The following is a 25869-nucleotide window of genomic DNA, read 5'->3' as shown; positions in this document are numbered from 1 at the left end:
AAAACAGTATGGTACTGGGACAAAAGTAGACCTATAGATCAATGGAACAGAAGTGAAAAATCAGAAATAAACCCACAATTATATGGCCAATTAATCTTCACCAAAGGCAAAAAGAATGTCCAGTGGGAAAGAGAATGTCTTTTCAATAAATGGTGCTGGGAAAACTGGACAGCAACATGAAAAAAATGAAACTGGACTACTTTATTACACCATACACAAAAATAAATTCAAGATGGATTAAAGACCTAAATGTGAGACATGAAACCATAGAAGTCCTAGAAGAGAGCACAGGCAGTAATTTCTCTGACATTGACCATAGCAACACCTTTCTAAATATGTCTCCTGAAGCAAGGGAAGCAAAAGGAAAAATAAACTCTTGGGACTATATCAAAATAAAAAGCTTCTGCACCGGGGCACCTGGGTGGCTCAGTCAGTTAGGTGTCTGACTGCTGATTTCAGCTTAGGTCATGATCTCACTGTTGGTGAGGTTGAGCCCCACATTGGGCTTCATGCTGACAGTATAGAGCCTGCTTGGGATCCTCTCTCTCTCCTTCTTTCTCTGCCCTTCCCCTGTTCATGCTCGCTCACGTGCTCTATCTCTCTCTCTCAAAATAAATAAATAAAATTAAAAAAAATAGCTTCTGTACAGCAGAGTAAACAATCAACAAATCTAAAAAGTAGCCAAATGGGAGAAGGTATTTGCAAATGACATATTCGATAAAGGGTTAGTATCCAAAATATAAAGGAACTTCTAAAACTCAACAGCCAAAAAGCAAATAATCCAATTTAAAAATGGAGAGAAGACATGATCAGACGTTTCTCCAAAGAAGACCAACAACAGACACATGAAAAGATGGTCAACATCACTCAACACCAGGGAAATGCAAATCAAAGCTACAATGAGATATAACACCCCACACCTGTCAGAATGGCTAAAATAAAAAACATAGGAAATAACAGGTGTTGGCAAGGATGTGGAGAGAAAGGGGACCACTTGTGCAGTTGGTAGGAATGCAAACTGGTGCAGCCACTGTGGAAAACAGTATGGAGGTTCCTCATAAAGTTAAAAATAGAACTACCTTATGATCAGACTACTGGGTATTTACCCAAAGAATACAAAAAACACTAATTCAAAAGTATACATGCACTGTTGTGTTTATAGCAGCATTATTGACAGTAGCCAAGGTATGGAAGCAGCCCAAGCATCCATAAATAGATGAATGTCTGAAGAAAATGTGGTATATAGATACAATGGAATATTATTGAGCCATAAAAAAGAATGAAACCTTACCATTTACAATGACATGAATGGGGCTAGAGAGTATAAGGCTAAGTGAAATAAGCCAGTTAGAGAAAGACAAATCACCATATAATTTCACTCATGTGGAATTTAAGGAACAAAATAAACAAGCAAAGGAAAAAAACTAAGACAAATCAAGAAACAGACTCTTAACTATAGAGAACAAACTGATGGTTACTGGAGGGAAAGTGAGGGAGGGATGGGTAAAATAAGTAATGAGGATTAAGGAGTGCACTGGTTGTAATGAGCACAGGGGTCATGTATGAAATTGTTTGAATTACACCTGAAACATAATACTGTATGTTAACTAACTGGAATTAAAAACTTAAAAAAAAATAAAATGCACTTTTTATCCTCAAAAAAAAAAAGTGTTTCTTGATTTGTCTCTCTCTTTTTTTTCCCCTTTGTTTATTTGTTTTATTTTTTAAATTCCACATATGAGTGAAATCCTATGGTATTTGTCTTTTTCTGACTTATTTCACCTAGCATGGTAATATACTCAGGGTCCATCCATGTCATTGCAAATGGCATGATTTCATTGTTTTTATGGCTGAATAATATTCCGTGTGTGTGTGTGTGTGTGTGTGTGTGTATATACATATGTATATGTATATATATATGTATGTGTATACATGTGTGTGTATATATATATATATATATATACAACATCTGTTTTTTTAAGATTTTATTTTTAAGTAATCTCTACACCCAGCGTGGGGCTCAAACCACTAGATCAAGAGTTGTACACTTTACTGACTGAGCCAGTCAGGCACCCCTGTACCACATCTTCTTTAATCAGTTATCTGTCAATGGACACTTGGGCTGCTTCCATAGATTGGCTATTGTAAATAATGCTGCTGTAAACATAGGGGTGTGTGTATCTTTTTGAATTGGTATTTTTGTATTCTTTGGGTAAATACCCAGTAGTATTACAATCCTACTGGATTGTGGGGTAGTTCTGTGTTTAATTTTTTTAAGACCCTCCATACTTTTCCACAGTGGCTTCACCAGTTTGCATTTCCACCAACAGTGCATGAAGGTTCCTTTCTCCCCCACATCCTTGCCAACACTTGTTGTTTCTTGTGTTTTTTATTTTAGCCATTCTGACAGGTATGAGGTGATATCTCATTGTAGTTTTGATTTGCACTCTCCTGATAATGAGTGATGTTGAGCATCTTTTTTATGTCTGTTGGTGATCTGAATGTCTTCTTTGGAGAAGTGTCTGTTCATGTCTTCTCTCCATTTTTTAATTGAATTATTTGTTTTTTGGGTGTTGAGTTACATAAGTTCATTGCTTCTAAATTTTTATATGCTGAGGGGCGCCTGGGTGGCTCAGTCGTTGAGCGTCCGACTTTGGCTCAGGTCATCATCTCACAGTTAGTGGGTTTGAGCCCCGCGTCGGGCTCTGTGCTGACAGCCCGGAGCCTGCTTCGGATTCTCTGTCTCCCTCTCTCTCTGCCCCTTCCCCACTCTCATTCTGTCTGAATCTCTCTCAAAAATAAATAAACATTTAAAATAAATAAATAAATACATACATACATAAAATTTTATATGCTGATTGAAAAACTCAATTGAGTAGTAATTGTGCTGTGCTTTCAGCCATGTTAGAAATGTTCATGATTTTAAAAGGTAATACATTCACATGGTTCAAAGGTCAGAATAAAAAGTTAATAGGTGAAAAGTCTTACTTTCCTTTCTGTCCCCCATCTAGCCAATTCCCACCCTTTTCCCCTAGAGAGGTAATCACTTTCATTCCCTTCCAGACAATCACTTGAGAGTGTCTTTATGCAAATAAAAGCAAATATGAACACATATTCTTTTTTTCTATAAAAGAAGACAACATATTATGCATACTACTTTATACCTTGTTTTTTTTTCATTAATATATCATGGCAATCTTTCCGTATCAGTGCAGAGAGAGCATTCTTTCTCATAACTGTATAGTTTTCTATTGTGTGGCCATAATTAAATAAGCACTCCTCCCAGTTTTGTTACAATCTTTTGCCATTATAGACGATGGTACTGTGAACGACCTTGTAGTTTATCCTTCCATACATATGCGATCCATGGTCTTTGGTTTCCAAGTTCATATATACCAGATAATAAGGGAACCTGTATTATCTGAATATATTTGGTTCTTAAGTTTACAGGAGTGAGTAGTAAAACTTTTGTTAGTAAGGGATTTATCCAAAAATGTAACTGACCTGTATTTGGATATTGAGAGCTTAGAAAGTAGAGGATATTTCTATACCTGGAGAAGAAATCTCCAGAAGTGCTGGGCCCCAGGGTGTGTGAATTATCTATCGCTATATGAAAAATGACTCCAAAACTTAGTGGCTTTAAAATAAATATTTACTTCATATAGTTTCTAAAAATCAGGAATAGGGGAGTGGTATAACTGGGTGATTTTGGCTTGGGATCCCTTGTGACGTTGCAGTCAAACTGTTAGCGAGGGAGCAGTCATCTGACAGCTTGACTGGGGTGTTGGCAGGTCCGCTTCTAGTATGATTCATTTACGTGGCTGTTGGCAGAAGGCCTCACTTATCTGCCATGGAGGCCTTGGTGCAGGGCCTCCTGAGTGTCCTTAAGACATAGCTACTTGTTTTCCTCAGAGTGAGTGATCTGAGAGAAAGAACAAGATAGAAGCCACAGTGCCATTTTTTGACCTAGTTTCTTCTGCTTTTTTTCTTTTCATTAGCAGCAAGTTACTAAGTTCACTCTACACCCAAAGGTTCCACCTCTTAAAGGGAAGAGTAGTAAAGAATTTGTGGACGTAATGTTTTAAAAAGGGTATATGCATTTGTAGTTTTGATAAATGTTGCCAAATTGCCTTCCATCAGATTCCCACCAGCAATACATGAGAGCTGTCAGACTTTCAAAGTGAAATTAATTTAGTTTATGCTACACAAAGACAAGTAGAAAGGAGAAAAATAAAGCCACCAGTTCATTACAATATGTACTTTATGGGCCATATTTATGTGATGAGTCTTCCGATCAATTTTGAGCTCTTAGAACACAGGAGCACATTTTTTCCCCAAATCTTTCCTGCTTCCAAAGAACTTAGCCTAATGCTATGTATACTGTAGATGCTCAGTAATTTTTTTGTGTATGTTTATACGTATGTATAAGAAAAGCAGAGAAGTCACTAACTATAAAATATTATCCAAGAACACAAGCTCAAGTTTGGGAAATAATACTAAGTGAGAAAGTTTAATCACTTTGAAAAATCATACCACTGAACTAATTCCAAGTACTATTTCTAAAATACTCTTGATTTTTACTTTTTTGGGGGGTTACCCAAATCAGAGTATAGGGTTTTCAAGCAAGACTAGATACATTTCTCAGAAGTGTTATATTGAGTTTATGTATCTGATAAAGGTTGGACTAAGCAAATGCCAAAACTTTTCTAATTGGAACATTGTTTAATTCTTTGAGTGTGAAAATGGTCAAAATAATTTTATATTATATAATCTTTTCAATATAGATAAGCATTTCTTTTGGCATGAGATATATTTATTGAAAATCTTGTATACATGAAGTTGTTTCAGTTGTACTTAGAAAAAATAGTCATTTTACAGGGATAAATTTAGGAAGGATCATTAATTTAACTTTAAATAGTCTCTCATTTATCTTTTTTGTTATTTCACATTGTTAAAAACTCAGTTTGCTTAAAACAGGGAAAACCTATAATACAGGTAGTTGATAACCAATAGATAAGCTCTTCTCTGCATAGGGACTTCTGTCTCTTCATTGATACTGATTTTTATGTGACTGATAGTTTACTTTTTAGTTGGTTGTAGTCTTAAAAGAGAATTTTAAGTCCACCAAATGGGGGACGTATTTACCTTTAAGACCAGTAGTTTTTAGGCTTTTGAGTATTCATTAGAAAAGACAAGACAGCCAAAGAAAGCTTTGTTTCCACAGCTTTGTTCCTGATCATTCTCAAAATGTGTAAAGACTCAAATTAGAGCATACACACTAAATCAGCATTACTGGAATGGTTTATTTAGTTTCTTCTCTGTTTTCTATCCTAATAACAAAATAAAGAACAGAAGTACATCACCTATCAAAAAGATTGATTTATAGGATTAAGGATTTAGGGAATGAATAGTAACTGTTAGTTATTCATGTTTAGTGCTCTACAACTTTATTAAAAAATAAAATCTGGAGAAGGCTGTTGTTTGGCCAGGTGTGTGTATGTGTGGGTGTTGAAACCCAAAGAGACCAGAACCCTAACATTAGTATCCCTTTTTTCTCTGGCCAAAACCTTAATAGTGGAGCCCCAAGGCTGCTTGGACTGCTACCACAACAAAAACACATGCTGTCTCTAGCAGGCAGCATTTTGACTCCAGTGAGAGCAAATAGTATCCTTATAACTTCAGGCGAATAGGCAAACAGAATGACTTAAATTGACGTTTCTTTTTTCTACAATGGTAAGTAGAAGAGGAAAAAGAATTTCTCCAAACACTGACTCCAAAGGTCCAAAGAATAGTTTTGAAAAATTGTGGGTCTTCTAAAATATTTTTTTAATGCTTATTCATTTTTTGAGAGAGAGAGAGAGAGAGAGAGAGAGAGAGAGAGAGAGAGAGAAACAGAATCCAAAGCAGGTTCCAAGCTCTGAGCTGTCAGCACAGAGCCCAAGGCGGGGCTCGCGCTCACAAACCATGAGATCATGACCTGAGCCAAAGTCAGACACTTAACTGCCTGAGCCACCCAGGTGCCCCTAAAAGTTGTTAGTTGAACAAAAAGTTCTATCTTAAAAGTGGATATTGTTTCTATTGATAATAGCGATTTTCTTTTATTGCCTAAAATATCTTCTATGGGAAGAAATGCATTTAATTTGGGTTTTCCAGCTGCATATACTCTGATCGAGCCTTTAAAATCTCTCTTGTAACTGAGAGGAAAAGTTAATTTTAAAAAGTCAGGTTGCTATTTTAACCTCTTTGAAAGATAGATTTTATGTTATAGTAGTTCCCCTTCTGTATGGGGGATATATTTCTTCTTTTTTTAATGTTAATGTTTATTTATTTTTGAGAGAGAGAGAGAGCGCACACAAGCTGGGAAGGGGCAAAGAGAGGGAGACAGTGGATCTGAAGTGGGCTCTACACTGACAGCACAGAGCCTGCTGTGGGACTTGAACTCATGAACTGTGAGATCAGGACCTGAGCCAAAGTCAGACACTTAACAGACTGAGCCACCCAGGCACCCCAAGTGAGGGGATCTGTTTCAGGACCCCCAGTGGATGGCTGAAACCACAGGTAGCACTGAATGTAAAATATATATAATGTTTCTTCCTATTCTTATGTACATGTAATAAAATTTAATTTATAAATTAGGCACGGTAAGAGGTTAACAATAGCTAATAATGAAAAAGAAGAATTATAACAGTATACTATAATAAAGGCTATATGAATGTGGTTTCTTTCTCTCACAATATCTTATTGTACTGTATTAGCCCTTTTTGTGATGATGTGAGATGATAAAATGCCTGTGTGATGAGGTGAAGTGAGGTGAATGATGTAGGCATCATGACATAGCATTAGGCAATGATTGACCTTCTGACCATACATCAGAAGGAGGATTATCTGCTTCCTGACCATGGTTGACTGTAGGTTTTGAAATCGTGAAAAGCAAAACCATGCCTAGGGAAGACTACCGTATCTTTCCTACTGCAGTATTATCCATAACAATCTCAGAGACAAAGACTTAGAAATCCCTTTGGGTTATCTTGACCCAAAAATGTAAGAATCCAAGACAACCTCTTTAGAACTGATATTTTCCCTCCAGAGTTACCCATAGACTAAATATAGAATCTTAGAAAGCTTGGGTTCACTGTCCAGAGAAGTATAACTATTTCTACAGTACTTTGCTGGAATCTCAGAGTTGGGTCATACCTTTTGTGCTTTCAGCACATCCAAGAACATGAGGCATTTCCCTGGATAGAATTCATTTCCAACTCCTGGAATTAGCTGATGGCTGTAACTATGAGGGGAAAGTTCTCGTAAATAGATGTTATAACACAGAACCGAACCACTCAGGCCACTTTTCAGATTATAGATACATTCTTAAGGTGCTCTGACATGTCCAAATTACCTTCAGAAATCATTAAGGAAGAAAAAATAAGAAGTAGCTTTAAAGATAACTCTTTGAGAGATAAGTGATTCATCAGTTCGATATCTCCTTGAAGCCACCAGTGATAGCTGAAGGATCGTTGTTAAAATAACACTATCATTAAGCATTCCCTGTTCCTCATCTCATGGGGGAAATTTTTTGATATACCAGGGCTTTTCTTGAGCATCGTCTTTTGCTTTTTGGCTTTGGGTCCTTGACAGTATGGATAAAGAGTAGTTGTTTTCCTACATTTTTAAGCCCTCACAGAGTTAACTGAACTTTTATGTACGTAAATGCAATGGTGCATTTAAAACAGAAACAGAAACTTCCTAAAATATAATGGGCAACTCTATAAAAACAGAGTCCTATCACTAGATAATGTCTGTAACTCTGGGAGAGCTTTTTTCAGATTGCACAGTCCACCTCACACTCCTATTGGAGAATCCCAGCCAGTGGAAAGGAACCTGATGGGATGTTTCCTGTTCCTCAAGTCTGTTAGGATCAGGGAACAAAATGGAGACCCACAATGTTAGACCATCACTGAAGGGACTTTTACAGCTATATATCATTATAGTTAGCTCTGCTTTCTGGATTTTACCATTGTAACAGGCAAAGCTAGATGGTGGAAGACAACAGTGGAGACCTGTCCTTATGGCTGTGACTGAGAAGGATTTGCTGCTTTATGACTGTATGCCATGGACAAGGGATGCCTGGGCATCACCATGTCATAGCTACCCCCTTGTTGCTACAAGGTAAGTCTGATGACAAAAAAAAAAAAAAAAAAAAAAAAATAGCTATCCTACTCTAAACCTAAAAAAAATGTAAGGTGAATTCTATTATCTTCGTTTTTTAAAATAGCATTTAAGTTGTTGGTTGAGATATAGTTGGTTGAGACAAAAACTTATCTTTCACAACCTTATTATTTTGCAGCTCCTAGCTCAGAATAAATGTTTTCTTTCATTAGCATTTTTTTTAAGTTGTTGAAGCAGATTCCTAATTGCTCCCTTCAAATCTTGCTTAGTCATGAAGATAAATAGTAGGGTTTTTTTCTTCCTTTACTTTATTGACTGTGACTAGAAAACCACTGAAATTGTGGCAGCCTTTTGACTGAGTGATGAAATCATTTAAACCAGAATGTGGTACTGTGGATAAACCACATAACTCAGCCAAAATATTCTTCAATTCTGTCTCTGGCATAAGAGCACACAGTTTTGGTGCCAGCAAATAAACATTGATTTGACCTGAAGCAACAGGATGTTTCTAGCATGCCAGATGTGGAGAGTTGGAAGGGAAAAGAATAGAGATATGTAGATTCGGGAGCCAAGATATCTTCAGATGTAACTGGAAACTAGTGTGAGACTAGAAAACATGTTCACATTCAGCTTTATTTGGGCTTAAAAAAAATAATCCAGTTTTGAAGTAACTCAAAAATTACACATTAAGAAGGAGCTCCACAGAAAAGTATTGGGTAGAAAAAAAAAAAAAAGCTAAATGATAGAGTCACCCCTGGTATGTCCCCCAGGGAGCAGTGTGGTTGTGGGGTCAGGGGGATGATGGGGTTCCTGCTTTGAGTAGACAAAGATTCATGTGAAGAAGAATATTCTTTAAATTATAGGAAGACTTGCACGTTTTATAGGATTTCCTTCAATTTGCCAAGTTCTTTTATATATGCCATTTTCATAAAAATATAATTAAAAAAAATTTTTTTAACATTTATTTATTTTTGAGAGACAGAGACAGACAGAGCATGAGCAGGGGAGGGGCAGAGAGAGAGAAGGAGACACAGAATCTGAAGCAGGCTGCAGGCTCTGAGCAAGCTGTCAGCACAGAGCCTGATGCGGGGCTCGAACCCACAAACTGTGAGATCATGACCTGAGCCGAAGTCGGATGCTCAACCGATTGAGCCACCCAGGTGCCCCTCATAAAAATATAATTTTTATATAGCTTTTAGGAATTTCTCTGTAATTTAGAGCTGGAGCACCTAGATCACAGTATAGTGATAAAAGATTTGTTGAGCCTCAGAATTAGGCAGGTGCGCCCTCATTAATTCCTTGAGGACATAAGGGTCCTGCAGAAAGACTGAATTTATCAGTTTCTCTGGTTTTGTTCCCCCCCTCCAGATTTTTTTTAATTCCCACTAAATTATACCTTTTGAGGTCAAGAACTATGACTTTGTCATCTCAGCACTCCCATGATGCTTTGCATATAGTGGGCCCTCAATAAATCTTAATTGAGTTCAATTCTATTACTTAAATTATAGTTTCTTGGTCATGGTTACATTGGGAGTCTGACAGGAATCCTATGAAAACATGTAGACCTATCAGTAGTTATAATTACATCAATTAAATCTGTATTTCCCAAAATTTAGAGTTTATGAATATGACTATCGAGATTTCTTAAGTTTAAATTTTATGGAAGAAGCTTCTACTTCAGTTATGATTGTGCAGTGCAAGGAGGGTAGCTTTATCCTTACACATTTCCCTAATTGTGTGTCACTGGAGGCATGGAGCAGAAATCTGTGACATCCCATAGATGAGTTCAATACTAGAAGGTACAGTCCTATAAACAGATAAGTTCTGGCCATTGACATACAGGGCCTAGATCCCAAAAGTACTTCGTACTAAAGAAGGAAATGGGGTGGTTCTATGTATACTATCAGTGTGGCATTAAGTTGCAAATAGGGAAAAGAGATAAGTAAGTTTTAAGAGCTAAAACTCTAAAACTCTTAGGAGAAAATACAGGAGTTTATCTTCATGACCTTGGTTTAGGCAGAGCCTTCTTGGATAGGACACCGAAAGCATAAGGAACAAGAGAAAAAATAAATTGGTCTTAATTAAAATTAAAAACTTTTGTGCTTCAAATGTCACCATCAAGAAAGTGAAAAAACCCACAGAATGGGGGAAAATATTTGTAAATCATCTAATTTGGGACTTATATCTAGAAAATAAAAGGACGGTTACAACTCAATAATAAAAATGTAAATTACCAATTAAAAATGGGGAAAGGATCTGAATAGACATTTGTCCAAAGAAAATATTCAAATGGGCAATAAGCACATGAAAAGATGCTCAACATGAGGGAAATGCAAATTGAAACTACATTGAGATACCACTTCCTACCCACAAGATGGCTATAATTATAAAACAAGTGTAGACCAGGCTGTGGAGAAAATGGAACCCTCATACACTGCTGATGGGATTGTAAAATGGTGCAACTGATGTAGAAAACAGTCTGACAGTTCCTCGCAAGGCTAAACATTGAGTGACCAAAAGGAATAAGTCCACTCAAAAACTTATACAGGAATGTTCATAACAGCATTATACATACCACCCAAACAATGAAAATGACCCAAGTGTCTACCAAGTGGTAAACAAATGTGGTATATCCATACAATGAAATATTATTCATCAGTAAAAAAGAATACACTGCAATGTGGATGAACCTTGAAAACATGCTAAGTGAAAGTAGCCAGACACAAAAGACCACATATTGCATGACTTAGTTTATGTGAAATGGCCCAAATAAGCAAATCTATAGAAACAGAAAGTTGATTATTCATTACCAGGGAAGGGGCAGGGGTTGGGAGAAATAGGAAGTGATGGCTAAGGGGTATAGGACTTTTTTGGGGGGTAACGAAAATGTGCTAAAACTTGAGTGTGGTGATGACTGCACAATTCTGAAAATACTGAAAGCCATTAATTATATCTCAGTAAAGCTGTTATAATTAAAACAACTCCTCCCCCTGCCCCCCAAATCCAAAGATGTAATAGAAGAGACTAAGACCAATCCTTAATAAATTGAGTTTGAGTCCCTATTCTGCCATGTATAGTAGGTAATTGGCAGCATGTTACTTAACCTTTTTGTGCTGTAGAATTTTAATTTATTAAGTGAATCCTAATGAGATAGGGTAGGTGTGAGTATTAGATGAGTTAATACTTGTAAAATGCCTACAATGGTACCTGACACATTGTAAATGCTCAAGTCAATGTTAGCTGCTTTAATTATAATTATTATTTATTATTGAGTGAAAATCTGTCAAAGAGAAATTCTGTGTAAAATGTATAAATGGTTTGTTTCCATTGTTAAAAGAGGAACTTAGTTTGTGTAAGTAGAGAAAGTTTCATGTTAAACTTAAGGAACTAAAATGTATTATTTGGATCAACCTAGACATGCAAATTGAACTTGGCCATCAATTAAATGGGTGGAGCCTGTAGCTCTCTGAACATGTTGTTTCTTAAGAGGTTTAATTAATTTAACAGTAGAGATTCTTTCCTCCTTGTTCAGGAGGTACCAGGGGATTAGGAACTAAGATGGCAGGCAGATGAGAGGTTTATTTTTTCCATGTGGCCTTGTCAGCCAGGTGGAACTGGTTGAAGTCACTGCGAGATAGAATTAAGTGGGGCTTAATCATCCTCTGCCTCCCAGAGCGGGTAGAATTTGGCCACTGAGAGAAACCAAAGGCTGGAACCAGACCAGGAGGTATCCCGCAGAGAGAAGCAAGGCCAGAAAGTGGTACGTTTATGTCTTTTTAGTGTGGGGGGAAAGGGAGGGTTTGAGATTTATGAGTAATGAGAAAGGGCTGAATATTCACTTTCACTAATTCTAATACTTTGGAAAATGTTCTTATGAGTAGATGAGACAAAGAAAAAAAGATAGTATAAAGACATAGGAAAGGAAAAGAAATCAAGGACCTTGATTACCCACAAAGGTAGGTGGTCCCTGATAAGAGTTAATTGTGGTTTAAAAATCAAAGAATGTTGCTAGAGTAATATAAATTAACATCATTTATTGGCTTGCACATTTACAGATTCCTAGAAACCAAGGTGTGTGTATGTGTATTGTGTACCTAATAGCTAGTACTTCACATTGGTGACGAATTAAATAAAATATGAGAGTGATAAATGAAGAGAATTTTTATTTAATTTATTTAATTTTATTTTACTTATTTCTAGAGAGTAAGTCAGAAACGTGACACAGGTAGAAAAACATAATGGTTTTAAAAAGGCTGTGGATTTTGCAGGATGTGCATTTTGTAGTCTTTTCCTATAAACTTTGATCTTTGACTGAAAGAGAAAAAGATCCAAAGAAAGTGTGGCTACTTTACAGTGTGGAAAATTGAAGTGGTGTTGTGCTTATGGGACTTAGGGGACAAAAGCTGCTAAAACGCCTTTGCATGAGCTCATCTGGCCTCCCCACTAAAGGGGGCCTTTTGGCAGTATGTTCTAACCAACTGCTGCTCAGCAAGAGTCCGCAGCTGGTTTGAATTAGATTTCTTCTGCCAGATATTTCATAATCAAAACCTGTAGGAAAATTTCTCCTAGACTTTATATTTTTTAACGTCTGTCATGGGATTAACAATCAAACTGAATGTGGTAGAATCCACCCTGGCACTTTCCCCATGCTCTATCTTACTTGGATCATATGTGGAGTAATTTTGAAACCTACGTAACTCTTGCTGAGATAATTCATGTTTAATTGGCATGTTGGTTCTATAGGAACCAGCTCAGGGAGGCAGCTCTCTAAGCATATTTTCATGGACCTCTGAGGATCCCCTCTTCAGGGGGTCTGTGAGTTGAGAACTGTTTTCATAGTAATACTAAGATATTATTTGCTTTTTTCCCTGTTGATATTTGTAGAGAGTTGGTAAAATTGCTGGTGCCTTAGCATGAATCAAGGCAGTTGGCACCAAACTGTATAGATTTGCGGGAGGAGATGGGGAATGCCAGTTTAACCTCAAAGTGCCTTTGTTGGAGCAGTACGAATTATGAGTTTATTTAATCTTAACCCTTGAATATTCATATTTTTAATATTCTGTAAGATGAGGTGGGAAGTACTCACAAAGCACCTCTGCTATGTACTGTAGTATGATAGTTGTCTCAAAGAAAAACAAGTGTGTGGTGGAGTTGCTGGTTTAAGTACCTATGTTTTTTCATGGACTGCCATTTTTTACTTGAGAAAAACAACTTACGGAGAGATGGCAGAGTGGGAGTATCCTAAGCTTACCTCATCCCACAGATACAACTAGATAACACATCAATGTAGATAACACAGAAAACGATCCAAGGGCTTGCAGAACAAACCCCACAACTAAAGGTAGAGAAGAGGCTACACTGAAGAGAGTAGAAAGGGCAGAGACATGGTGGGGAGCTAAAAGGACCCTGGCTGTCTGCAGTAGAGAGGGAGCCACAGGCACAGAGAAGGGCAAGAAACAGACTATCACGTCAGGAAGCCTGCACAGGAAAGGCAAATCCCCGTAACATTTGGCTTTGAAACTGAGGGACTAAATTTCACGAGTTCTTATAACCAGCCATGCTTAAAGTTTGGAATTTTGAAAATCTGTGGGCTTGGCTCTGGGAAAGCCCCAAGGGCTGTAGGAAGCTGAGACCCCACCCTTATAGAGACAGCACAAGAAACACCCAAGGAGATCCAGTGTAGAAGCAGCAGTTTGAAAAACACCTGGGTCATATGGGAGGGAGAGTAATTTACTTATCTCCAAGCAGGTCCCAGAGAGGCAGGGATTGCAGAGAGACCCCCTCCAGGAACAAAGGAGCTTATAGGTGCCATTTCTCCATTTCCTTCCCCTGCCCCTCAGCATAAACAGACGGCCATCACTACTCACTACCTAACTTGCTTATAACAAGCCACCCCTTCACCCTGTGCTTCGGTGGATCCACCCTTTTCTTTTTTAATAAAAAGAATTTTTGAGAGGGAGAGAGAGTGTGAGCCGCAGAGAGGCAGGGAGAGAGAGAGGGAGAGAAAGAATCCCAAACAAGCTCTGCACTGTTAGCATGGAGTCCGATGGAGGGCTCAATCTCATGAACTGAATCATGAGATCATGACCTGAGCCAAAATCAAGAGTCAGACACAACTGACTGAGCCACCTATCCACCCTTTCCTGTCACACTTGCCTTTGGGTCCCCTCCTGTAGAAGACCTGCATAAACTTCAACACCATGTCTCCCAACCTGCTCATTTTATTGGGCCTTGGTCCTGGTGGTGGCAGTTGGCCACCTTCCAGGGAGGTTGCATGCACCTTAAACCTTAATCCTCCAACCACACAGGCTTGAGGTGGCCCCCACTGGCCCCAGTGTCCTCAATGGCTGCACATCCCCTGTGGAAGAGGACTGGTGCCACCTTGTTAAATGTACATGCCCCACCCACTACTTTGAAGAGCATCTCTGGCTTTTCTAACACAGAGAAACAGACCCAGAGAGTTAGACAAAATGAGGAGACTTAGGGGGGCACCTGGGTGGCTCAGTCGGTTAAGCATCTGACTTCGGCTCAGGTCATGATCTCGTGGTTCATGCGTTGGAGCCTTGCATCAGGCTCTATGCTACAGCTCAGAACCTGGAGCCTGCTTCAGATTCTGTGTTTCCCTCTCTCTCTCTACCCCTCCCCTGCTCACACTCTGTCTCTGTCTCTCAAAAATGAATAAACATTAAAAAAAAAAAAAATGAGCCTGAGGATTATGTCCCCAATGAAAGAACAGGACAAAATCACAGCAAGACAGTTAAATGAAATGGAGATCAATAATATGCCTGATAGAGAATTTAAGGTAATGGTCATAAAGATAGACAATAGACTTGAGAAAAGAGTGGAGGACATGAGTGAGACCATTAACAAAGAGATAAAAAAGAACCAGAGTTGAAGAACACAATAAATGAAATGAAAATTCATTAGATGGAATAAACAGCAAGCTAGAGGAAGCAGAGGAACAAATGAATGACCGTGAAGACAGAGTAATGAATGTAATCAAGTTGAGCAGGTTAGAGAAAAAAAAGATTATGTAAAATGAGAATAGACTTAGGGAATTCAGTGATTCCATCAAGCACAATAGCATTCACATTATAGTGATGATCCCAGAAGAAGAGAAAGAAAAGGGTGCAGAAAGTTTATTTGAACAAATAATAGCTAAAAACTTCCCAGACCTGGGGAAGGAAACAGATATCGAGATCCAGGAGCCACAGAGATCCCCCAACAAAATCAACCCAGCGAGGTTCATGCAAAACACATAGTAATTAAAGTGGCAAAAAGTAATGATAAAGAAAAAAAATTTTAAAGCAATAAGAGAAAAGAAGATAGTTACATACTAGGGGACACCCCATTTTTCAGCAGAAACTTTGCTAGCTAGAAAGGAGTGGCATGATATATTCAAAGTCCTGAAAGGGAAAAATCTGCAGCCACGATACTCTATCCAGGAAGGCTATCATTCAGAATAGAAGGAGAGATAAACAGTTTCTCAGACAAACAAAAACTAAAGGAGGTCATGACCACTAAACCAGCCTTCCAGAAATGTTAAAGGGGATTCTTTGAGAGGAAAGGAAAGACTATGAGTATGAAAAGTAAGAAACACAAAAGCAGTAAAAATAGGCATATCTGTAAAAATCAGTCAAGGCATTCACAAAATAAAAGGATGTAAAAAAAATATGTCACCATATACCTAACACGTTGCAGTGGGAGTCAAGAGTGTGGTCAAGCTTAAGTGACAATCAACTTAATATAGACTGCTATATACGGAAGATATTATATACAAATTGAATGGTAACCACAAATCAAAAACTAGTAATTGATATGTAAAGAATAAAGAGAAAGAAATCCAAGTATATCACCGAAGAAAGCCAGCAAACCATGAAAGAGAGCAAGAGACGAAAAGATCAGGGAAAAACTATCAGAACAACCACAAAACAAGTGACAAAATGGCAGTAAATATGTATCTATCAATTATTACTTTGTGTTTTTTTAATATAGAATTTATTGTCAAATTGGGTTCCATATAACACCCAGTGCTTATCCCAACAGGTGCCCTTCTCAATGCCCATCACCCACTTTACTTTGAATGTAAAGGGACTAAATGCCTCATTCCAAAAACATAGGATGACAGAATAAGTAAAAAAAACAAGACCCATCTATGTGCTGCCTACAAGAGACTCATTTCAGACCTAAAGATATCTACAAATTAAAAGTGACAGGTTGGAGGGGCGCCTGGGTGGCGCAGTCGGTTAAGCGTCCGACTTCAGCCAGGTCACGATCTCGCGGTCCGTGAGTTTGAGCCCCGCGTCGGGCTCTGGGCTGATGGCTCGGAGCCTGGAGCCTGTTTCCGATTCTGTGTCTCCCTCTCTCTCTGCCCCTCCCCCGTTCATGCTCTGTCTCTCTCTGTCCCAAAAAAAAAAAAAGAAAAAAAAAAAAAAACGTTGAAAAAAAAAAAAGTGACAGGTTGGAGAAACACTTGTTGAGCAAATGGATGTCAAAATAAAGCCAGGGTAGCAATACTTATATTGGATGAAACAGACTCTAAAACAAAGATTGTAGCAAGAGACAAGTCTGTCAGTATATTAACAAAGTATATAACAAAGTATTTTATTATATGCTATATAATAATAAAGAGGACAATCCAACAAGAAGAAATAACGGTTGTAAATATTTATGCACCCAACATGGAAGCATGCAAACACATAAAATAGTTAATAACAAACATAAAGAACTAATCAACAGTAACACTATAATAGTAGGGAGCTTTAATACCCTACTTATATCAATGGACAGATCATCCAAACAGAAAATCAATAAGGAAAGCGTGACTTTGAATGATATACTGGACCAGATTGATGTAACATTTATATTTGGAACATTTCATCCTAAAACAACAGAATACACATTATTTTCAAGTACACATAGACCATTTTCCAGATTAGATCGCATATTAGACCACAAAACAAGTCTCAACAAATTAAAAAAATCACAGTCATACCATGAATCTTTTCTGATCACACTGGTATGAAACTACAACCACAGGAAAATATCTGGAAAGAGCACAAGCAAATGGAGGTTAAATAACATGGTACTAAACAATGAATGGGTCAGCCAGGAAATTAAAGAAGAAATAAAAAATTACATGGTGACAAATGAAAATGAAAACACGATGGTCCAGAATCTCTGGGATGCAGCAAAAGTGGTTCTAAGAGGGAGGTTTATAGCAAGAAAAATCTCAAACAACCTAACCTTACAGTCAGAGGAACTAGAAAAAGAAGAACAAACAAAACCTTAAATCAGCAGAAGGAAGGAAATAATAAAGATTAGAGCAGAAATAAATGATATAGAAACCAAAAAACAACAGAACACATCGATGAAACTAGGAGCGATTTGTTAAAAAGATCAACAAAATTGATAAACCTCTAGCCAGACTTATAAAAAGAGAGAAAGGACTCAAACAAAATCACAAATGAAAGAGGAGAAATAACAACCAACACCACAGCAATACAAATAATTGTAAGAGAATATAAGAAAAACTATATGCTAAAAAAATTAGACAACCTAGAAGAAATGGATAAATTTCCAGAAACACATAACCTACCAAAACTGAAGCAAGAAGAAATGGAAAAATTGAACAGACCAATTACCAGCAAGGAGACTGAATCAGTAATCAAAAACTCCCAACAAACAAAAGTCCAAGACCAGATGCCTTCCTGGACGATTTCTAGCAGACATTTAAAAAAGAGTTGATAACTGTTATTCTCAAACTATTCCAAGAAATAGAAGAAAAAAAACTTCCAAATTTATTCTATGAGTCCATTATCACCCTGATATCAAAACCAGACAGGGGCGCCTGGGTGGCCCAGTCAGTTGGGTGTCCGACTTCAGCTCAGGTCATGATCTCGCAGGTTGTGAGTTCGAGCCCCATGTCGGGTTCTGTGCTGACAGCTTAGAGCCTGGAGCCTGCTTTGGATTCTCTGTCTCCCTCTCTCTCTGCCCCTCCCCTGCTCATTCTCTGTCTCTCTCTGTCTCAAAAATAAATAAAACATTTAAAAAAAATTTAAAAAAACAAAGACACCACACACACGCGCGCACACACACACACACACACACACACACACACACACACACAAAGTAATGCAGGCCAATATCTCTGATGAACAAAGATGGATAAATCCTCAACAACATACTAGCAATCCAACTTAAACAATACATTTTAAAAAATCACTCACCATGATCAAATGGGATTTATTCCTGGGTTGCTAGGGTGTTTCAACATTTGCAAGTCAATCAATGTGATACATCACATCTGTAAGAGGAAGGATGAAAGCCATATTATCATTTTAGTAGATGCAGAAAAAGCACTGGACAAAGTATAACATCCATTCGTGATAAAAGCCCTCAACAGAGTAGTTTTAGAGGGAACATACCTCAACATAATAAGACTTTATGTGAAAAACACACAGCGAACATCATACTCAATGGGGAAAAACTGAAAGCTTTCCCCTAAGGTCAGGAACAAGAGAAGGATGTTCATTCTCACCACTTTTATTTGACATAGTATTGGAAGTCCTAGCCATAGCAATAAGAACAAAAAGAAATAAAGGCATCCAAATTGGTAAGAAAGATGTAAAACTTTCACTGTTTGCAGATGATGTGCTACCCTATGCAGCCAACCCAAAAGACTCCACCAAAAAACTGCTAGAACTAATAAACGAATTTAGTAAAATCACAGTCCACAAAAATCAATGTGCAGAAATCTGTTGCATTTATATATACTAATAATGAAGTAGCAGAAAGAGAAATTAAGAAAACAGTCCCATTTACACTTGCAACCAAAACAATAAGATACCTAGGAATAAACCTAACCAAAAAGGTCAAAGACCTGTACTCTAAAAACTGTAAAACACTGATGAAAGAGATTGAAGACGATACCAAGAAATGGAAAGATGTTCCATGCTTGTGGATTGGAAGAACAAATATTGTTAAAATGTCTATACTACTCAAATAATCTACACATTTAATGCAATCCCTATCAAAATATCAACAGCATCTTTTACAGAACTAGAAGAAAGAATACTAAAATATGTATGGAACTGCAAAAGACCCCAAATAGCCAAAGCAGTCTTGAAAAAGAAAAGCAAAGCTGAAGGCATCACGGTTCTGGACTTCAAGTTATATTATAAAGCTGTAGTAATCAAAACAGTATGGTATTGGGATAAAAGTAGACCTATAGATCAATGGAACAGAAGAGAAAAATCAGAAATAAACCCACAATTATTTGGCCAATTAATCTTCAACAAGGTGGAAAGAATATCCAGTGGGAAAAAGAATGTCTTTTCAACAAATGGTGATGGAAAAACTGGAGAGCAACACACAAACAGAATGAAACTGGACCACTTTCTTACACCATACACAAAAATAAATTCAAAATGGATTAAAGACCTCAATGTGAGACATGAAACCACTTAGAGTAGAATTCAGTGATTGACCACTTATATACAACACCCAGTGCTCATCACAAGTGCCCTTTTTATTTTATGTCATTTTATTTTATTTTATTTTATTTATTTTTTAGTGTTTATTTACTTTTGAGAGAAAGAGAGACACAGAGGCGTGAGTGGGGTAAGGGCAGAGAGAGGGAGACACAGAATCTGAAGCAGGCTCCAGGCTCTGAGCTGTCAGCACAGATCCCATTGTGGGGCTGGAACTCACAGACTGCTAGACCATGACCTGAGCTCAAGTCGGATGCTTAACCGACTGAGCCACCCAGGCACCCCAACAAGTGCCCTTTTTATTTTTATTTATTTAAAAAAATTTTAATGTTTTTATTTAGTTTTGAGAGAGAGAGCAGGCAGGGGAGGGGCAGAGAGAGAGGGAGACACAGAATCCGAAGCAGGCTCCAGGCTCCGAGCCATCAGCACAGAGCCTGATGCAGGGCTCAAACCCACGAACCGTGAGATCATGACCTGAGCCAAAGTCGGACACCTAACCAACTGAGCCACCCAGGCACCCCAACAGTGCCTGTTTTAATACCCATCACCCATCTAGCCCATCTCCCAGCCATCTCCCTCTGTCAATCCTCAGTTTATTCTCCATCCTTAAGAGTCTCTTGGGGTTTGTTTCCCTCTCTTCTCTTCCCCCCCCCCCCTTTCCCATGTGTTCATCCGTTCTGTTTCTTAAATTCCATATATGAGTGGAATCATATGGTATTTGTCTTTCTCCGATTGACTTATTTCGCTTAGCATGATACATTGTAGCTCATCCTCATGGTTTTAAGTTGCATTTCCCTAATAGCTAATGATGTTGAGCATCTTTTCATGTACTTATTGGGCATGTGTGTATTTTATTTGGAGTAATATCTATTCAAATCCTTGATCCTCTAACTGGGTTGCTTTTTTATTATTCATTTGTAAGAATTCTTTATATATTCTGTAGACACATACCTTATTAAATATATGACATGCAAATGTTTTTCCCATTCGGTGGGTTGTCTTTCACTTTCTTGATAGTGTCATTTGAAACACAAAAGCTTTTGGTGCACCTGGGTGACTCAGTTGGTTAAGCGTCTGACTTTGGCTCAGGTCATGATCTTGCGCTTTTTGAGTTCAGGCCGAGCATTGGGCTCTCTGCTGACAGCTCAGAGCCTGGAGCCTGCTTCAGATTCTGTGTCTCCCTCTCTCTGCCCTTACCCCACTCATGCCTCTGTGTCTCTCTCTCTTTCTCTCAAAAGTAAATAAACATTTAAAAAAATGTTGAAGCAGAAAAACTTTTAACTTTGATAAAGTCCAATTTCTCAGTCTTCTCATATGTTGTGTCTCATTTTTGTGTCTTAATCTGAGAAGGCTTTCCCTAGTCCAGGGTTACAAAAATTTACTCGTTTGTGTTCTTCTAAAAGCTTTATAACTCTTACACTTAATTCTTAGAGTCAATTTTTGTGTATAGTATGAAGTAGTGGTCAAATATCATTGTTTTGCTTGGGAATATCCAGTTATCATAGTACCATTTGTTGAAAAGACTATTCTTTTTCCATTGAACTCTCTTGGCAAAAATCAATTGATCATAACTGTAAGTGGTTTTTTTTTTTTTTTCTGGACTATCAGTTATATACCTGTGGTAAGTTTTGAAATCAGAAGTATGAATCCTTCAATTTTGTTTTTTGAAAATTATTTTGGTGATTGTGAGTCCCTTGCATTTTAATTTGGATGTTAGTATCAGCTTGTTAATTTCTGCAAACAAAAAGACGTGAAATTTGGTAGAGATCACATTGAATCTGTTCATCAATTTAGGGAATATTGCCATCTTAAAAATATTATCTTCTAGTCTGTGACACAGTGTATCTTTTTATTTATTTAGGTTTTTAATTTCTTTTAGCAATGCTTTGTAGTTTTCTGAGTATAAGTTTTATATTTCATTTGCTAAATTTATTTCCTAAATGGATTGTTTCCTTTAAAAATTTTTAAGTTTATTTATTTATTTTTGAGAGAGAGACACAGAGTCTACAACCATACCACCCTGAACGCACCCGATCTCGTCTGATCTCAGAAGCTAAGCAGGGTTGGACCTGATTAGTACTTGGATGGGAGAAAGAGAGAGAAAGACCGGGGTGGGGGGGGGCGTGGGGAGGGAGGGGGGCAGAGAGAGAGAGAGAATCCCAAGCAGGCTCCACACAGTGGCACAGAGCCCAATGTGGGGCTCGAATTCTAACCATGAGATCGTGACCTGAGCCAAAACCAAGAGTCAGATACTTAATCAACTGAGTCACCCAGGCGCCTCGGATTGTTTTCTTAATTTCCTTTTTAGATTGTTTGGTGGTAGTGTATATAATCAAGACATTAATTTTTATATCTTGATCTGCATTCTTGTTCAACTTATTAGCTTAATAGGTTTTTAGTGGATTCCTTGGGACTTTCTATGTACAAGATCATACCATCTTCAAATAAGAGGTAGTTGTACTACTTTCTATTCTGGGTGCCTATTATTTCATTTTCTTGCCTCGTTGCTCTGGCTAAAATCTCCAGTAAATGTTGAATAGAAGTGGCAAAAACAGACATCTTTGTTTCCCAATCTTAATGGGAAAGCATTAAGTCTTTTACCGTTAAGTGTGATGTTAGCTATGGGCTTTTCATAGATGCCCTTTATCAGGTTGAATAAATTCTCTTCCATGTTTTTGGGGTATTTTCTTCATGAAAGGGTTTGGGGTTTGTCAAATGCTTTTTCCATGTCTAATAACAATGATCATGTGGGTTTGTCCTTTATCTGTTTATATGGTATATTACCATATTGATTTTCAGGTGTTAAACCAACCTTGCACTTACAGGATAGATCTTATTTGGTTATGCTAGATTGAATTTGCTAGTATTTTAATGAGGATATTTGCGTGGTATTGGAGTACTACTGGCTTCATAGAATGAGTTGGGAAGTGTTCCTTTGTCTTTTTTTTTTTGAAGAGTTCATAAAGATTGGCATTAATTCTTTTTTTTTTTTTTTTTTTTTTTTTTTAATATTTGGTAGAATTCACCAGCAATGCCATCTGGGCTTGAGATTTTTTCTTCATGGGAAGTTTTTCACTGTTAGTTGAAGGGATTTTTAAAATATATTTTGTTAACACTCAGTACTTTCTTAGACAATATTCTGCTCTTTCCCTTGTATCTAAAAATAGTTTTTAGTTCATGAATGTTACATGTCTTTGTCCTTGAAACTCTGTTCTTAAGAAATCTCATTGGGGGGCGCGCCTGGGTGGCGCAGTCGGTTAAGCGTCCGACTTCAGCCAGGTCACGATCTCGCGGTCCATGAGTTCGAGCCCCGTGTCAGGCTCTGGGCTGATGGCTCAGAGCCTGGAGCCTGTTTCCGATTCTGTGTCTCCCTCTCTCTCTGCCCCTCCCCCGTTCATGCTCTGTCTCTCTCTGTCCCAAAAATAAATAAACGTTGGAAAAAAAAATTTAAAAAAAAAAAAAAGAAAGAAAAAGAAATCTCATGGGGGGCGCCTGGGTGGCTCAATCGGTTGAGTGTCCGACTTCAGCTCAGGTCATGATCTCACTGTTCATGGGTTCAAGCCCCACATCAGGCTCTGTACTGACAGCTCAGAGCCTGGAGCCTGCTTTGGATTCTTTGTCTTCCCCTCTCTCTGCCCCTCCCCACTTGCAGTCTGTCTCTCTTTCAAAAATAAACATTAAAAAAAAAAAAAGTATGGGACAGAGTATATACAATGTATGATAGAAACTCTAGGGTTTTTTGCTAATTGTTTCTCAGTATTTTCTCTTCTGTACTTTGTTTCATTGCTGCCTCATACTTGATTTGAACCTTCTCCCCAAAACATTAGTTAAGGCTCTCATTTTGTTACATCTAAAAGTATTTCAAGAGCATCACTACCTAGCCCCCCACAAATGAGCTTGAACTCACTTTTTAAAGCAAAAAGATGGGGGTAGCTAGGTGGCTCAGTTGGTTAAGCATCCAGCTTAACCAGGTCATGATCACATGGTTGGTGAGTTCAAGCCCCACATTACTATCAGCACAGAGCTTACTTTGGAACCTCTGTCTCCCTTTCTCTCTCCCCTCTCCACCCCCCCCCCCCCCCGCCCCCACTGCTCACGCTCACACTCTCTCTCAAAAAGAAATAAACATTTAAAAACAAACAAAAAGGTGTGTCTGGGTGACTCAGTCAGTTAAGCGTCCAACTTTGGCTCGGGTCACGATCTCATGGTTCATAGGTTCGAGCCCCACGTCGGGCTCTGTGCTGACAGCTCAGAGCCTGGAGCCTGCTTTGGATTCTATGTCTCTCTCTCTGTCTCTGTCCCTCCCCTGCTGTGCTCTCTTTCTCTCTCTTTCAAAAGTAAATACACATTTTAAAAAATAATAAAAATAAAAACAAGCAAAAAATTAAGTAAAAAGATGGCACATCATTTTTTGTTTTTTTAATATAATGGAACAGTATCACATTTCAAGTGAATGGAAGTGAAGAGTTACAGTCGAGTAGCTTCAAAATTTAGAAAATCAGTTTTCACTGGCTATTTACTTTAGGAATAGAAATTAATTATGCCTCATTCTTATCATAATGTGCACAGCCTAAAAAATATATGCTCTCTGAACAGACTGAAGTTCAAAGTACCCAGGCACAACATTTATCAGAAATAATGGTCCCTGCTCCAGTCAACCAGGAGTTAGATGAAGAAATGTTCACGTAAGCATTTCATTGAAACCCTTGAGATGCACAGTAGTTGATACGACTTACTGGCTTCAACTCACCATTCTACTTTGTTTCTGAGTTGTACCCCTTTAGATACCTAATGTAAGTAGAGTCAGGCAGTATTTGTCTTTTTGTGACTAGCTTATTTCACTTAGTATAATATCTAAAAGGTTCTTGTGTGTTATAGTATATGACAGGATTTCCTTCTTCTTAAGGCTGAATAATAATCTATTGTATGTAAATGCCACATTTTTCTTCAGTCATTCATCTGTCAGTAGACATTTAAGTTGCTTCCACCTCTTGGCTATTGTGGATAATGTTGCAGTGAACATAGATGTAAAATATCTCAGGAGTCTGATTTCACTTCTTTTGGATATATACTAAGAAGTGAGTCTTTTGCCCATTTTTCACCTGGGTTTTTTTGTTTTCTTATTGTTGAATTTTAAGAGTTCATTGTTTATTGTGGATATTAGTCCTTTATCAGGTATTTGTTTTCCATATATTTTTTCCTACTCTGGTTTGTCTTTTCATTCTTTTAGCAGTGTCTTTCAAAGAGCAGCAGTTTTTAATTTATGAAGTCAAACTTAACACCTTTTTTCTTTTGTGGATCATGTTTTTGGTGTTGTATCTTTTAAAGTTTTTTTTTTTTTTTAATGTTTATTCATTTTGAGAGAGAGAGAGGCAGAGAGAGAGGGAGACACAGAATCCGAAGCAGGCTCCAGGGTCCAAGCTGTCAGCACAGAGCCCAACGCAGGGCTCGAAATCATGAATCGTGAGATCATGACCTGAGCCGAAGTCGGACGCTCAACCAACTGAGCCACCCAGGCGCCCCTGGTGTTGTATCTTTTTAGATCACCTAGATTTTCTCTTTTAATGTCTTCTGGAAATTTTATACTTTTACATTTCACATTTAGATCTAACATCCATTTTTAATTAATATTTGTGAAAAGTGTAGGGTCTTCCAAACAGAAAGCACCAAGCCTACATGGGTTCATTGATAAATTCTACCAAACATTTAACAAAGAAATTCCAGGGCACATGGGTGGCTCAGTCGTTTGAGTGTCCTGACTTCAGCTCAGGTCATGATCTTGCAGTTTGTGAGTTCGAGCCCCACATCGGGCTCACTGCTGTCAGCCTGTCAGTGCAGAGCCTGCTTCAGATCCTCTGTCCCCCCCACTTGCCCCTCCCCCACTTATGCGCCTTCCCAAAATAAATAAATAAATAAAAAAATTCCCTACAATCCCTTTCCGAGTATAGAAGCAGAGGGAATACTTCCTAACTCATTCTGTGAGGCTCACATTACCCTAATATCAACACCAGACAAAGACATTATAAGAAAACTGTAGACCAGTATCTCTCATGAACATAAATGCAAAAGTCCTCAACAAAATATTAGCAAAATGAATTTAAAAAAGTATAAAAAAAATTATATACCATGACCAAATGGGATTTATCCCACATATGCAAGACTGATTCATTATTCGAAAATCAATTAAAGTAATCCATCATATCAACAAGGTAAA

At 37.9% G+C, this 25869-nt stretch overlaps 1 protein-coding gene across 1 annotated transcript in view; it reads left to right on the top strand.

Moving 5' to 3' along the window:
- SNTB2 (syntrophin beta 2) overlaps nt 1-25869 on the top strand; it is a 109123-nt gene that overhangs the window by 65560 nt on the left and 17694 nt on the right. Inside the window, exon 4 of the mRNA XM_025920772.2 lies at nt 8021-8163. Coding sequence (XP_025776557.1) covers nt 8021-8163 — 143 coding nt within the window. The remainder of the gene's footprint in view (nt 1-8020; nt 8164-25869) is intronic.

This window comes from Puma concolor, chromosome E2 (genome assembly GCF_028749965.1).
Source record: "Puma concolor isolate L17-30 chromosome E2, mPumCon1.1.hap2, whole genome shotgun sequence".
Taxonomy (NCBI): domain Eukaryota; kingdom Metazoa; phylum Chordata; class Mammalia; order Carnivora; family Felidae; genus Puma; species Puma concolor.
Note: the sequence above shows the minus strand (reverse complement) of the source record. Positions and strands in the feature narration are given on the sequence as shown.